Raw genomic sequence first — 13,968 nt, 5'->3', positions numbered from 1 at the left:
GGCAAGAAGAGGATGGTGTGAGCTCCTGAGAAGACAGGAGATGGGGTCCAGGGTGTAGGTGGAGGCACCGGGCGGAGGAGGGGGAGACAGAGGCCAGGTCCTCTGAGAGTGAGGCTGGGGTGGGGATGGGGGCCCAGGAGGGTTGAGGACAGTGAGAAGATCTGAGATAGTGGAGAAAGTGAGTTTCCTAGAGAGGCCTAGGCGGGTTGTGGGGCGGTGGGCGGGGTGGGGGGGGGGCTCTCAAAGTTGATGATTACAGGGTCTGTCGATCTGTCACGCACCTTGTCTGCCTGGGGAGTGACATGCTCTATCAGCGCTTGGCTGCTTTGCAGGCAGTGAGAACACTGTTAATTGGGTTTTTGCAGGTGTGGGCCTTTCCTGACAGGTGCAATGGAAAGGCAGAGGGCATGGGAGTTTGGCTTACAGCCGAAGCTCACTCGGAAGTAAGGAAGCATCGTGCGGTCCCAGCAAGCCGAGCTGGGGTGTGAGTGAGGAAATGGAGAATGGAAGGGGTGGAGGGTGAGGGGCAGGGGACCTGATGCACTGGACCCAGGTCGTCACCGTCACCGTCCACAGGTGCTGGGAAGCAAACTGGAGTGGTCCAGCAGGGGCTGCCGAATTGGTGACTTTGGAGGCGGGGCAGTTATGGTGATGCCACAGTCCATGTGGTGGCCGTGCAGGAGGAGAAATGGAGGGAAAGGTCACAGGAGAGGTGTTTGAGAGATGAGAAGTCACGGTGCTGGAGGGGGTGGTCCCCGATGTCCAAGGCAACTGGGGTGATGCAGGGATGAAACTCATTTTCAGGAAAAGGCAGGACCTGGAGGCCAGCGGATGACGAGGTCAGCAGTGGGGGGAGTAGTATAGCCCTAGGGCCCGAGCCCCGGGGGCACAGGGTTGTCCAGTTCTGTAAGCAACTTAGGGACCCCAGAGGATCCTACCCCACCCTTGGGCCCAAGGAACATGGGATGTGAGAAGAGAAATGGTCACTGAGAAGAGCACAGAGAAACGGCATCCTTGGGTGCAAAACATAGGGGAGGGGGGGACCCCTCAGGAAAGGAGCTGAGCCTTTAGGGGCGCAGGCTGGTTTGGGAGGACTTCTGAAAGGGGTGAGGGAGGGCTGGGTCAGGGGGAGCAGCACAGGGCCTTGAGCGGATGGGGGTAGAGAGGATTGAGGGGCAGGCATGCGGGTCTTGACCGATGCAGACGGGATCTGGTGACCCGTTCTCATCTGTCACTCTGGGATGGTCAGGGCTCTCGTCCTGGTTTGGGGTCCTGTGTGGCTGGGGAGTTGGCAGGCCCAGAGACCGCAGGGATTACCCCAAGCTCTGTGGGCTGCCCTGATGACAGAGTGACTGGACCAGATTTGTATTTTAGAAAAAGCACTCGAGGGGCGCCTGCGTGGCTCGGTCGATGAAGCTTCCAACCTCGGCTCAGGACATGATCTCGCGGTTTCTGAGTCAGAGCTCCGCGTCAGGCTCTGTGCTGACAGCTCAGAGCCTAGAGCCTGCTTTGGATTCTGTGTCTTCCTCTGTCTCTGCCCTTCCCCTGCTTGCACTCTGTCTCTCTCTCTCTCTCTCTCTCTCTCTCTCCCTCAAAAATAAATGAACATTAAAAAAAGGAAAAAAGAAAAGCCCTCGACGGGGGTGGTGGCCAACCTCCCTTTGCTGGAGATCAGGGAGGAGGCTGCATCAGGAGCTTCCGTCCTGGTTCTGGCCCACCTAGGAGAGACTCAAGACCTAGCTTATGGGCTGACCAGGTTAAAAAAAAAAAAAAAAGTCACGTTTTCCCTCAGTGCACGTGCACTTGAAACTTTTGCAAAGCAAAACAAAACAAAACAAAACAAAAGGAAAAAAAATAAAAGAAACTTTTGCAAAGGAGGTGCTGTCGTCTCCACACTATCCCTCCCCTGAGAGTAAAAAGACACACCGAGGTCAGTTGCATTTACAGTCACTGCAGCCCTCAGATTATTGTTCTAAGCTGCTGCACCCAAAGGGGGAAGATAATTCTATTTGTTTGCTCTTTATTTGTTAATTAGCCACATACCACAGCTGGACAAGCAGACGTTCTGGAATATTTGACTTGGTTTTCTAATAAAAAATAATAAGTTTAGAATTGAGATTATTGGGGCCCCTGGGTGGCTCGGTCGCTTAAGCGTCCGACTTCGGCTCAGGTCATGATCTCACGGTCCGTGAGTTCGAGCCCCGCGTCGGGCTCTGTGCTGACAGCTCGGAGCCTGGAGCCTGCTTCGGATTCTGTGTCTCCTTCTCTCTCTGCACCTCCCCCATTCATGCGCGCACACGCTCTCTCTCTGTCAAAAGTAAATAAACATTAATTAAAAAAAATAAAAATAAATTAAAAAAAAAAGAAAGGTTCAGGGATGCCTGTGTGGTGAAGTCAGTTGAGGGTCAGACTTTGGCTCAGGTCACGATCTCACAGTTTGTGAGTTCGAGCCCTACATCGGGCTCGCTGCTGTCAGCACAAAGCGTGCTTCGGATCCTCGCTCCGCCTCTTTCTCTGCCCCACCCCTGCTCACGCACCCTCTCTCAAAAATAAATACGCAGTAAAAATAAGGTTTCGAGGCACCTGGATGGCTCAAGCGTCCAACTCGGTATCAGCTCGTGACCTCGTGGTTCGTGAGTTCAAGCCTCACGCTGGGCCCTGCGCTGACAACGTGGACCCTGCTTGGGAATTCTCTCTCTCTCCTTCTCTCTGCCCCTCCCCCGTGCGTGCTCTCCCTCTCTCTCAAGATAAATATATTTTCTTACGTTTAAAAATATTAAAAATATATATGTACACGGATTCATTTTTTCCCAGTGTTTCTTCATTTTCGAGAAAGAACGCATGAACAGGGGCGGGGCAGAGAGAGGGGGGCACAGAGGATCCGAAGAGGGCTCTGCGCTGACAGCTCAGAGCCTGGAGCCTGCTTCAGCTGCTTTCAGCCAGCTCCCTTTCTCTGCCTCTCTTTCTTTCTTACTCTCTCTCTCTCTCTCAAAATAAATGTTAAAAAATTGAAGGAAGGAAGGAAGGAAGGAAGGAAGGGAAAGGGAAATGAAGGCGGGACTTAAACCATTGTTTCAGCCACTTGGGGGCAGGAGTTGGCTGGGGATAAAGGCTTGTGCCAGCTCCCAGGAAACCTTCGGTGCCCAACTAAGAAGCTTCCACTGTTGAGTCTTCTCCTAATTAGCCACCATGGATTAAGTCTAGTTGTCTGTTAGTTTATGTGATGTCTCCATATCCTCACAACTTCTCAAGGGAAGGATTGTCTTCCCCATTTATAGTTGAAGAAATAGGCTCCGAGAGGGAAAGTAACTTGCCCCATGTCGCACAGAGCTGCAGTTTCAACCCAAGTTTTAGAGACTCCAAAGCTTTTTATGGTAACTGTCATACTTTGTCATTGCTGCTTACTTTGTCATTGAGGTCCCCAAGGACCAAGAGGGCTTTGAGCAAGTGCCAGGGTCAGGGCAGGGTGATGTCCTGTTTTGGGTAGGCATACCCAGGCAAGATGTCTCCCCAGCTACACGATGAGCCTGGGCAAGTCTGTCTCAGCCACCTCCTCTGTCCTCTGATGGCATCCTCCTTACCAGGACCAGATGCCAGCAGAGTTGACAGCCTCAGGGGAACCCCAAACCACCAGGGCTCTCCCAGGCCCGGCAGAGTCAGGGTGGAAAGGAGAAGAATGGAAATGAGGGAGGATCTTTTGGGAGCAGGGGGAGCGATCTGGGGAGTTTATCTCCCAAGGTCAGCAGACCGTTAGGGTCAAAACCAGAAGGGCCCTTAGAGGTCATGTAGTCCAGTGACCTCTTATGTATGGAGGAAGGAGCTTGAGACCCAGTGGGGAAGGTGGCCCGCCCAAAGTCACCCAGGAGTCTGTCATACTGTCAACCTCTTAACTCCCAGGCCAGTGGCAACAGGGCAAAGTGAGGGGCTTTGATGGGACAGGTGGCAGAGAAAAGCAGAATGACTGCCTGGCTTTACCACCTACCTGCTGAGTGACCTTGGGCAAGTCGCTTCCCTTCTCTGAGCCTCGTGGTCTCTTTCTTCAGAATGAGATAATGGTCTCAGCCGTGCCTTTCTGCCAAGGAGTATCCATGAGAGGTGCACTTGGAAAGCTCTTTCCAATCTGCAGGGCCCCGGGAGAGGAGTCACCAACAAGAGGCAGGCTGGTGCCAGGTGGGTGGGTGCCAGGGTTGGGCCCGCGGCTTCCTGGGTTTCTGCCCAAGCCCTGCCATCTGTGCGGTAGCGTCAGCCCCACCTCCTCCTGCCTCCCCGCCAGGAGAAAGGCTTCTAGGATCTTCTCAATCAGAACCCTCTCTGTCCCTTCCCAGCCAGATCCCCTCCGCTCCCCTTCTCTTTTAGGTCAGGACTTTCGGTTGCAAGGGACAGAAATCGCAAGTTCAAGGAGGGAGAATTAGTTTTCAGCGATGGCTAGATCCTGAGACCGGAAATGACGTTACCAGGACACTCACCTCGCTTGTCCACTCTGCTTCCCTCTCTGCCCCTTAGCTTTGGGCTGCTTCCTCAAGCAGGCTGTCCCTGTGAGATGGCAAGGACAGCCACCAACAGCTCTGGGTGACACTATGCCCGTTCAGATACCCTGGCAGCTAGAGGGTATCTCTGTCCCAGTTACTCCAGCAACCATCCACAGTGACCGCCAGGGGCAGGCACGGGGACGAGTGTCCACCCCTGCACAGATACCCATGTGCCGATTATTTGGTCAGGACTGGGTCCTGAGCCTTCCGCTGAAATTAGAGGTGGGCTCAGCCCCACCCAAACCACATGAACTAAGGGTCTGGAAGGTGGTTCCCAAAACAAAGACCAGAAAAAGAGGTATTGGGCAATCAACAACAATGGATTTCCCTGGCACCTTTGTTCTTCTTCTCTTTTTTTTTTGTTTGTTTGTTTGTTTATTTATTTTGAGAGAGAGTAAGCAAGCACAGCGGGGGGAGGAACAGAGAGAGAGGGAGAGAGATAATCCCAATCAGTGCAGAGCCTGATGCTGGGCTTGAACTCATGAACTGTGAGATCATGACCTGAGCTGAAATCAAGAGTCCGACACTTAACCTCTTGAGCCACCCAGGCACGCCAGCACCTTTGTTCTTAAGTATAGCAGCTGCAAGGTTGAACCGGGGCTACTGGGAAAGGGAGTGCTGATGGGGTCCTATATATCAGTTAGCTTCTGCTGGGTAACAAATCATTCCATGACAGCAGTTTAAAACAACCATTTTATCGAGCTCATGATTCTGCGGATCACCTGGGAGATTTTTCTGGTCTAGGTACGTGTCTTAGGTCAGTTGCTGGGTTGGTTAGCGGAATGATCTAAATGGCCTCACACGTCTGAAGGTTGATTGGCTGTCAGCTAGGGCGCCTTGGTTCTCCTCTCAGGCTCCGGGTGGGCACCCGGGCTCTTTCACGTGGTGTTCTCTGTGTTACACGTGTAGCAGGTGGGCAAGCTCCAATGCACAAGCATTTTGGGGGTCTTCACTTGCATTGGGCTTGCTAAAGTCCCATTGGGCAAAGCGAGTCACATAACCATGCAGAGTTAGTGTGGGACGGCATTGTCGAAGAGCATGGAAACATGGAGAGGAAAAACTTGAGGTCAATTTTGCAACCCATTACAGTTCCCTGGGGGAAGGAGAGTAAAAAAAAAAAAAAAAAAATCCCTTTCTCTGCATCCCATGGATCCCATGGGCCAGGGCAACCTCCAGACAGGAGTCCTTGGAAGAAGGGACTTTAGGACTTCTAGCCCTTCAGGGCTATGGCTCAGCCCTTGGCCAGAGCTGGGAGGGCGGGGAGCAGTCTGGATCCTAACTCCACCTGCTCAGAGCCCCACATGGGGCAGGGGCAGGTACTAGTGGGCAGAGCCTCTTGGCTCTGAAGGTGTTCTGTACTGTGGTTCCCTTCTCCCGTTAGCCCTCCCCGAAGTGATGATCAGGGCTCAGTCTCAGCTGGCCCCCACAGCCTTGCCCTCACTCCCCCTTATCCCTGTGGTCTTGCAGAGTTAAGATGATGCTAAGACTCGTGTACAGTCAGGCCGTGGTGCCCCATCACCACGGTAGGTGGCGTCACCCACTCCACAAGGTCAAGGAGGAATCCCTTCCCTTCCCTTTAGTCCCTGGCCTTCCCTTGTCCCTGTGGCCTCAGCCTGCTCTTTCCCACAGGTGGCTGCACTGGAGAGGCAGATCTTTGACTTCCTGGGCTATCAGTGGGCTCCTATCTTAGCCAACTTCCTGCACATCATGGCCGTCATCCTGGGCATCTTCGGCACCGTGCAGTACCGCTCCCGGTACCTCATTCTGGTATGGCTCACTTGCCCCTCCCCTCCCCCTCCCCCACCCCCACCCCCCGCTGGCTCCTCCAGCCAGAACTGTCCCCTACCCTGGACACCCAGACCCCTGCTCTGTCTTAGCTCCAGCCTGGCTGCTGGTGCGGATGCCCAAATACCAATGCTTCTTTGCTCAGCAGAGAGACAAAAGCGGTATTCTCCCTAAAGAATTTCCTAGGGAAAAATCCAGATATTAACAAGATATATCATTTTAGTGAGTGCCTACCATCCCCCAAGCACAGTGCTAAGAGTTTCGCACGTTTTGCTTATCTTTACAACAGCCCTGCAAGGTATGGCTTACCATCGCCGTTTCCCAGATGAGGAAATGAGGCTCAGAAAGGTTACGAGGCTTCCTAAGGCCACACAGCTAATCAGTGGCAGGATTAGAGAGCAATCAGGTCCGGAGTGAATGCTCTTGACACATCTTCACGCTGCCTCCGGAAGCCAGTGGAGGGACAGACTTCATCTGGTTTAGTTTCTCAGGTTGCTTTAGGAAGACCTGCCGTTTGCTGTTCATGAGGAATATGGTCTCAGGCGGCTAGTGTGGCTTGAGGTCAGTGTCCCCTGTGCTCCGATCCCAGGCGTGGATTGTGTTGTGTCCCTGGCTCCCTCCTCCTGCTTCCTCTTTCCAAGCCCTGGTCCTTGATGGTCTGTGTTAAACCCCTGCTTTCAGCTAGGCTCACCCTTCTCCCCTGCTCTTCCTCAGTGGCCCATTCACACGCCTCTTTTGAGGGAAAAGGCTTTTCAGTAGGTTTATTACATAAAATGCTAGCCACTTGTGATAACAGTGCCATGCAACGCCACGCTCCCGCCAGAGCCCCCTCTGGCTCATTCTTGGGCTTCTCCCGCCTCCCACGGGCTGAGCTCCCGGAAGCCAGGTGAACAGGGCCCTCCCAAAGCTCTGTGTCACCTGGGATGGGAGGCTCCTTCTCTCTGGCTCTGAGGAAAGCCCCAGGTACCACTCTAAGCATCACTGTCTGCCGTGTGGCGGCACGGAAATTGCAGGCATGGGACTTGGGTGGAAATATCTAGATCTCTCCAGCACTCCAGAGCCAGGCCGTGGCTGCTGTTCTCTGCAGAATGCATCGGATTAGCTGCCCGAGGACTGGAGTTTGAGTGGCAGCCCTATCTCTTCCTCGCTGTGTGATCTTGGAAACCTTAAACCTCCTCTCTAGGGCTTACATGAGTTATCTTTAAAGAAAGGATAGCGCCTTCCATGCAGGGCTGTTGTTGTAAGAACCGGACGGATATAAAAATGACTTGTGAACTATAAAGTGCCGTCTAAGTGGGATGGCATCATTTCCCCCTGCAAAGGTCCCCTCAGTCCCTGAGCTCTGTCTGCATTGACATGCCCTGTCCCCACTTTCCCAGGCCCCACCCTGATCCCACCTCTCCTCTCCCCAGTATGCAGCCTGGCTGGTGCTCTGGGTTGGCTGGAATGCATTTATCATCTGCTTCTACCTGGAGGTCGGACAGCTGTCCCAGGTAAGCCTTGGGCCTGGCAGTGCTAGAGGGCAGAGCCGGACCTTTCCTGTCCCCTACCCAAAGGCTCCAAGTTAGGTGTGGGTCTGGGACATTGTCTCTTGAAGAGACTTCCCTCTACACATCCGAATAATCTGCTCCGCAAACCCTACCCCCACATTTTTGTTTGGCCGCCCCTGCACCTGCCAGAAACGAATGATGGAGCAGACAACGCTGAAGAGCCATCTGCATGAAGATGGCCTGAGGTCCCAGGTGATTCCAAGCTCGGTAGAAACCAGCCTCACCTCGTGGCCCTGAAAACTGCTCTCGGGCCCCACAGGTGTTCGGTGCAAGGGAGATGAAAACACCACGCACTTTGTACGGCTAAGGCCACAAAGATTTGGGCCCAGTTCTTTTTTTTTTTTTTCCCCCAAGATTTCATTTTTAAGTAATCTCCACACCCAACCTGGGGCTTGAACCCCCGACCCCAAGATCAAGTCAGATGTTCCACCGACGGAGCCAGCTAGGCGCCCCCATTTGAGTCCCGTTCTGATCAATATTTTCGGAAGAGAAAGAGAGTAGACTTCGGGGACAATCGAGTGGCCCAGGGCCCGTGCGGAACCACTGAAGAAAGTGGAACTTCTTGGCTTGTAGAAGAGCAAGCCCAGAGGGCACAACTTCTAACTTTAGACAAAAAGAAGGCAAAATACATGAATGGGAACATTGGCTTTGTAGTTCTGCTGGATTTAAATCCCAGCTCCAACATTTCCAAGTGATGTGACCCTGGGCAAGTGGTTTACCTTCTGAGCTTCAGTTTCCCTGTCTCATGAGTGCAGATAATTACTTCATGTGGTTGCGGAAGGGATGGAATGAGATGACACATCTCAGTGCTTGGCACCTGGTCAGCACTCGGTGAATATCTGTTAACAGGCTACACGAGTGACTGGATGGGTAAACACATAGACGCCGTGGGTGAGAACCTCGGATCTAAGCCAGGCCCTTCTCCATTTCAGGTGGGCAGACCAACAACTAAAGAGAGGAAACGTTTGCCCAGGGTCACACAGAGAGAGCAGTGGAGAGGCTGCATGGGCCATGAAGGGGTCTGTGTTGAGAATTCCGCTCAGGGCTGGAAAATTGGACTCAGTCACTGTTGATGTCCCTTCCATCCCTGAAATTTTGGGGCTTTCTGTGGGTCAGCACCAGCCCTTTCGGTCTCTGAGGGAAGTGTGAGACCTGCATAGTCATCAAGCGCCACCTACTGGCCAAATAGAGACTTGTGGAAACAGATCCCCTTCCAGACCCTTGAAGTCAAGTCAGGAGAGGAGGCTGCTCCAACAGTCCAGGTGTGAAGAAGGCTTTATATAAAGTTCCCTGCTGTCTGGGGAAGATTTCTGCCACCTCGTGGCCCCAGCTCAGTATCCTAGGCCCCTCTGCCCCCAGGACCGGGACTTCATCATGACCTTCAACACGTCCCTGCACCGCTCCTGGTGGATGGAAAATGGGCCAGGCTGCCTAGTGACACCTGTCCTGAACTCCCGCCTGGCCCTGGAAGACCACCATGTCATCTCTGTCACCGGCTGCCTGCTTGACTATCCCTACATCGAAGCACTCAGCAGTGCTCTGCAGATCTTCCTGGCTGTGAGTCCTCCTGTCCCCCTGACCCACACACTCCCGGAGGTGGAGTCTACCCTAACCCCTTTGTTTAGCTCTAGTTCAGAAGGGAAGAACCTAGATCTCCCAGCCTTCTTGTGCTTCTGTCTGGCTCTGTCTCCTTATCTTGTATCTTCTCCCTTCACCCCTGCCCCAGCCTGGCGTGAGCAAGTTTAATGACTAGGATGAGTCATCAGACTGTAAGTCAACCCGATCTCTAGTGTATCTGCTGTGTGACCTTGGACAAGTCACTTGCCCTCTCTAAGCTTGTTTGCTTATTCACAGAATGGAATGACCACATCAAGTGCATAAGAGTTGTGAGAGTGGATCCAAGACAGTTCTGGTTCCTAGTCTTGCCCTCCACACTCCACATGCCCAAAGTCACATACTCCTCTTTCTTCTTAACAAGTCAGTAAAGTATTGCCCAGGTCCAGCTGGGGAAACTGAGGCTCAAAGAGGTAAAATAACTACTTGTCCAAAGTCCACTCGCAGAATGGAGAATGGAACCAACTATGTTTGACAGTAAGGCCCAGTCATTTAACTGGAAGTTGTTATGGGTTGGCCTTCATCTTCGCATACCGTGCCCCTCCAGCCGGACAAGGCCCAGCCAGGCAGAGGGTGGAGGAAGAGCTTCTGTCTTCTTTCCTTCCATTCCCAGCTGTTCGGCTTTGTGTTCGCCTGCTACGTGAGCAAAGTGTTCCTGGAGGAGGAGGACAGCTGTGAGTGGGGAGCCCCTAGGGAATGGGGAAGCCTGGCCGCACACCATCCTGTTCCTTCAGCACCCTGGACAGCGCCACCAAGCTCCCTCCAGGGAGAGAGCCCTGGGTTGGCCAACTGGACCCTCTTGGTGGGGGAGAAAAGGCGGCAGGGGTAGTGGGGGTCTACGTAGCACATTTTGAGCTGTGACCTAGACATCCAGGTGCCCAGCCCATGGTTCCAGCGCCGCTCTCTATCCACCTCTCTTAGGTTCTGCCCCCCGGAGGAGCTCCATGAGGCTCACCCCTACCAAACACCGCCCATGCCCAGTCTCTGCCCCCATTAACCCACCACCACCACCACCACGCACCCACCTCCGTGGTCTTGCCCCCTTACGTGGCTCAAGCCCTGCTCCCTAAAGGACGGCCTCGCCCCTCCAGGCTCTCTGTCCACTTAGGGCTTTGGCCCCTCTGGCTGAGCTTCTCCATGTCCTGTTCCCCATAGGTCCACCTATTGGGATCTGGCAGCAAAGCCTGGCCCTAAAACCCTGTATGGGATCTGGCTCTCAGATTCCTCCTTTTCAGGACCCACCCTCCCATAACTCGCACCCTAGGGGCCCATCCCTAACTATGAGCCACCTCCCCTTCCACAGTCGACTTCATCGGTGGCTTTGACTCCTACGGATACCAGGCGCCCCAGAAGACGTCGCATTTACAACTGCAGCCTCTGTACACGTGGGTCCTGGCTCCCAGTGGGGTGGGGTGGAGGGACCGGGGCGTTGCTGCTGGGGAACGAAGGGCAGGGAGGAGCGGGGAGGGCAGCCGGATCTGTCTGCCCCCATATTTTCGGGGTCCACTTCCCTAACCTGCCTTTGTTTTCTGCAGGTCGGGGTAGCCGCGCTCCCACCCGGGCGCCGCGTGCTTGCTGGCTAGACTGAAGCTGAGGCCACCAGGTCGGGCCCAAATGGCAGGCGCGCCCCCTGGCGGCTAGCGGACCGACTGCAGCCTGCACTGGCTGGGTCCGCCGGACATGGACCTGGCCCTTCGCAGCCCGACTCCAAGGGTGGGGCGGGCCGGGCGGGGGAGGGGATTGCGGGGGTTTGTATTTTTTTTTTTTTTTTTTTTAATCTCAGCCTTGGTGTGCGCTGGGGGCCTCCCTCCCTGCTCCAGCCTCTTCTTTTTGAAACCCTTCACCCAACTTCCGGTCCCGTGTCCAGAGAGAAATGGCATTCACCTCATTTTACCACACTGGTTCACCAGCCTTGGGGAGAGTTACTGTGACCTAGAAGCAGGAGTCCTGGGTTCCAGTTGCAGCTCCGTCACTGACTCTCTGTGTGACATCTGGCAAGGCCCTTGCCCTCTCTGGGCCTCAGTTTCCCTCAAATAATTAAAATAATCTCTTAGCAGATGGAGCTCTTTCTAGCCTTTTCATTTGACTCTTAAGTCCCCAGGGCGAGGCTGGGATTGTAATTCCCATTTTTCAGATATGGAAACTGAGGCCCAGATATGAAGCATTTGCTTGAGGCCACACAGCTAGGCTTTGGGTGGAGGCAGGCCTTGAACACAGTGTACTTTCTGCAGTTTCAGGCTCCAGAACCCCTGGGGTCTGGTCTCTGAATTCCATTTCTGAGCCCCCATCCATCTGGGACACTCTAGAACCCACATGATCTACACCCCCTCTCTTGTAGCAATATACCTGTTCTCCTGTTGGGAACCAGATGAACAGAGCCCAGAGCCCTGAATTCAGCCTGACCCACAGGGAAGCCCTCCTAGGCTCGGCCCCTGCCCACCCTTGGCAAACATTTCAAGCTCATTCCAGTAAGAGGGGAGGCCACACCTCAGTCACGCCACCCCCTTCCAGGTCCCTGAGGCTGGGTCTGCTGCAGCCATGATCCCTACCTCGTCAGCAACCCCACCGACCCCTGATGGTTCCATCCACCTTCCAGATGGAAGACCTGTGGTTCCGGAATAGAAGAGGGCTGGTCGGCGCAGCCCAGTCACCACTTTTCAAAGATCACCAGCGTTTGTGACCACTCCAGTGTCCAGGAGAAACCTCTAAGAAGCCCAGAAGGAGTTCTGAAGAGGCAGACTGGGGGAGTGGGTTGTGGTGTGGGGCCGGGAGGGCCAGCACCCTTGAGAGCAAACAGAGATGAGAGCTCATTCTCCCCACCTCCTCCCACAGACACCCCTGAGGACCTTGGTTCCTGTGTACGGGCTGGGAGTCCAAGGGCAGGAGGATCAGGCCTCAGCTCCCAGTCTGTGATACAGGAGTGGCCCTGGGTTAGGAAGGAGGGCAGGAGGCGTGGGGGACTTAGAGGGAAACACAGATGGCTCGTACACCTGAGCCCGTCCGTGGTGAACACTCCCTCCTTGCTCTCCACCCTCTGATCTAGCATTCCCTACCGTCTGCGGCCAGAATATCCTGGGCTAGGACCCCACCCCACCATCCCATCTGTAGTGCTGTGTCAAGGAGCCGGCCCCAGGAGTTCCTCTGGTTCCCCCAGGCACTGAGTCCCGGGTGGTCTGCCTAGGTAACTGTGCGTACAGCTCAAGAAGGGAGCAGCTCCCTTCAGACCTGACTGCTTCCCTGCCTCCAGCCCTCTCCTCCCACCCCCACACGCCCCGCCTCCTTTCTACTCCACGGGTTTAGCCACTGGTGCTTTGAAGCCTTTTGTTTTTATGAGATGGATTTTGCAAGGGGATCCAAGTTCTTTTCTCACTGGGACCTTGCAAGGCAGGGAGTGCTCCCCTGGTTTCTGTGCAGGTGGGTTGATTAAAGATGGTGATTTCTTCTCTATCTTTCTGTCCTCCTGCCCTGTGAGTGAGCAGGGTCCCTGCTTGAAGGTGAGCAGGGGCTGGGGGTCAATGTCATTGTCATTATCACTCCTGGGGCACCGGCCTGTGCTTCCGATTGGCTGCGTAGTTTTGAGAAGTCACTCTCCCTCTCTTTCCTCATCCATAAAATGCAGAGGTGGGACTCAGTCGGTGGGTTCCCAACCCTGGCTTCGCGACCCCTGGGAGAGCTTTCTAGTTCTTTTTTTTTTCATGAAGTACATTTTAAGTTTATGCTTCCAAATATCCTTTGCATCTCGACCCTGCCCTCTTCCTGACAATTCAGTTTCTGACTTAGAATGAGCTGACAGTGCTTTAGACACAGTTTCCTGGATCCTTCCTGGCAATACAGCCAGAATCCATATTTTTGAACTTTTACAATTTTATTTACTTTTGTGAATAGATCGTATGTATAGATGCTACAGAATTCAGAAAGTTCCAGGCACTGATGTCCTTTTGCTTATTTTTCATATCTTTCCAAAGGTAGACCATTCGTTGTTGGCTTATGTAAATATATTTTCCCCTTTTCACACAAATGGCAACATGCTCTCCTCAATCTTCAGCTTCCTCCCGCTGCTTTTACTTAACTCTGAATCTTGGAGACCTTCCGCCCAATGATACACATGGGGCTGCCTCCCATTCTTCTGTGGCAGTCTGGTAGGATTAGGACTTGTTAAGATTCCCAGGTCATCTTGATGCGGCTAGAAGCTGAGAACCAGACGTACTACCCAAGATGCCCCCGGTTCGCTACACAGACCTCTGTGGGCCACTCCTGGCCGTGGAGCTCAGGGGAAAACAAACCACAGACACCGCCTTCAAGGACTTTATGGTTTAGTGGGGCAGGACAGAATGGGCGGGGCAGAAGGGCGAATGCCGCTGGCAGGGGGTCAGGGCTGAGGACCGGGTTGGGTGAAAGGCAGTTGTTACTAAGAGGCTCAGGCGAGAGGCGACCTGAGTGTCCCGAACAGGGTCAGCAGCATGAGCCAGATGTGGAGGGGGCAGAGCACA

General features: G+C 53.9%; 1 protein-coding gene across 3 annotated transcripts in view; it reads left to right on the top strand.

Moving 5' to 3' along the window:
- The window catches only part of NKAIN1 (sodium/potassium transporting ATPase interacting 1), a 41,633-nt gene extending 28,708 nt beyond the window's left edge, over nt 1-12,925 (top strand). The window contains exons 2-7 of one of the 3 annotated variants that reach the window (XM_027059838.2): nt 6,159-6,296; nt 7,727-7,807; nt 9,224-9,421; nt 10,092-10,152; nt 10,782-10,863; nt 11,014-12,925. In XM_027059838.2, the coding sequence (XP_026915639.1) occupies nt 6,159-6,296; nt 7,727-7,807; nt 9,224-9,421; nt 10,092-10,152; nt 10,782-10,863; nt 11,014-11,023 (570 nt within the window). In that variant the 3' untranslated portion in view covers nt 11,024-12,925. Of the gene's footprint in view, nt 1-6,158; nt 6,297-7,726; nt 7,808-9,207; nt 9,422-10,091; nt 10,153-10,781; nt 10,864-11,013 lie in introns of those variants that run through there. The other 2 variants (XM_053210432.1, XM_027059840.2) reach the window with 2 other exon arrangements.
- The last annotated feature ends 1,043 nt before the right edge of the window (nt 12,926-13,968 follow it).

Source organism: Acinonyx jubatus, chromosome C1 (assembly GCF_027475565.1).
Source record: "Acinonyx jubatus isolate Ajub_Pintada_27869175 chromosome C1, VMU_Ajub_asm_v1.0, whole genome shotgun sequence".
Taxonomy (NCBI): domain Eukaryota; kingdom Metazoa; phylum Chordata; class Mammalia; order Carnivora; family Felidae; genus Acinonyx; species Acinonyx jubatus.
Note: the sequence above shows the minus strand (reverse complement) of the source record. Positions and strands in the feature narration are given on the sequence as shown.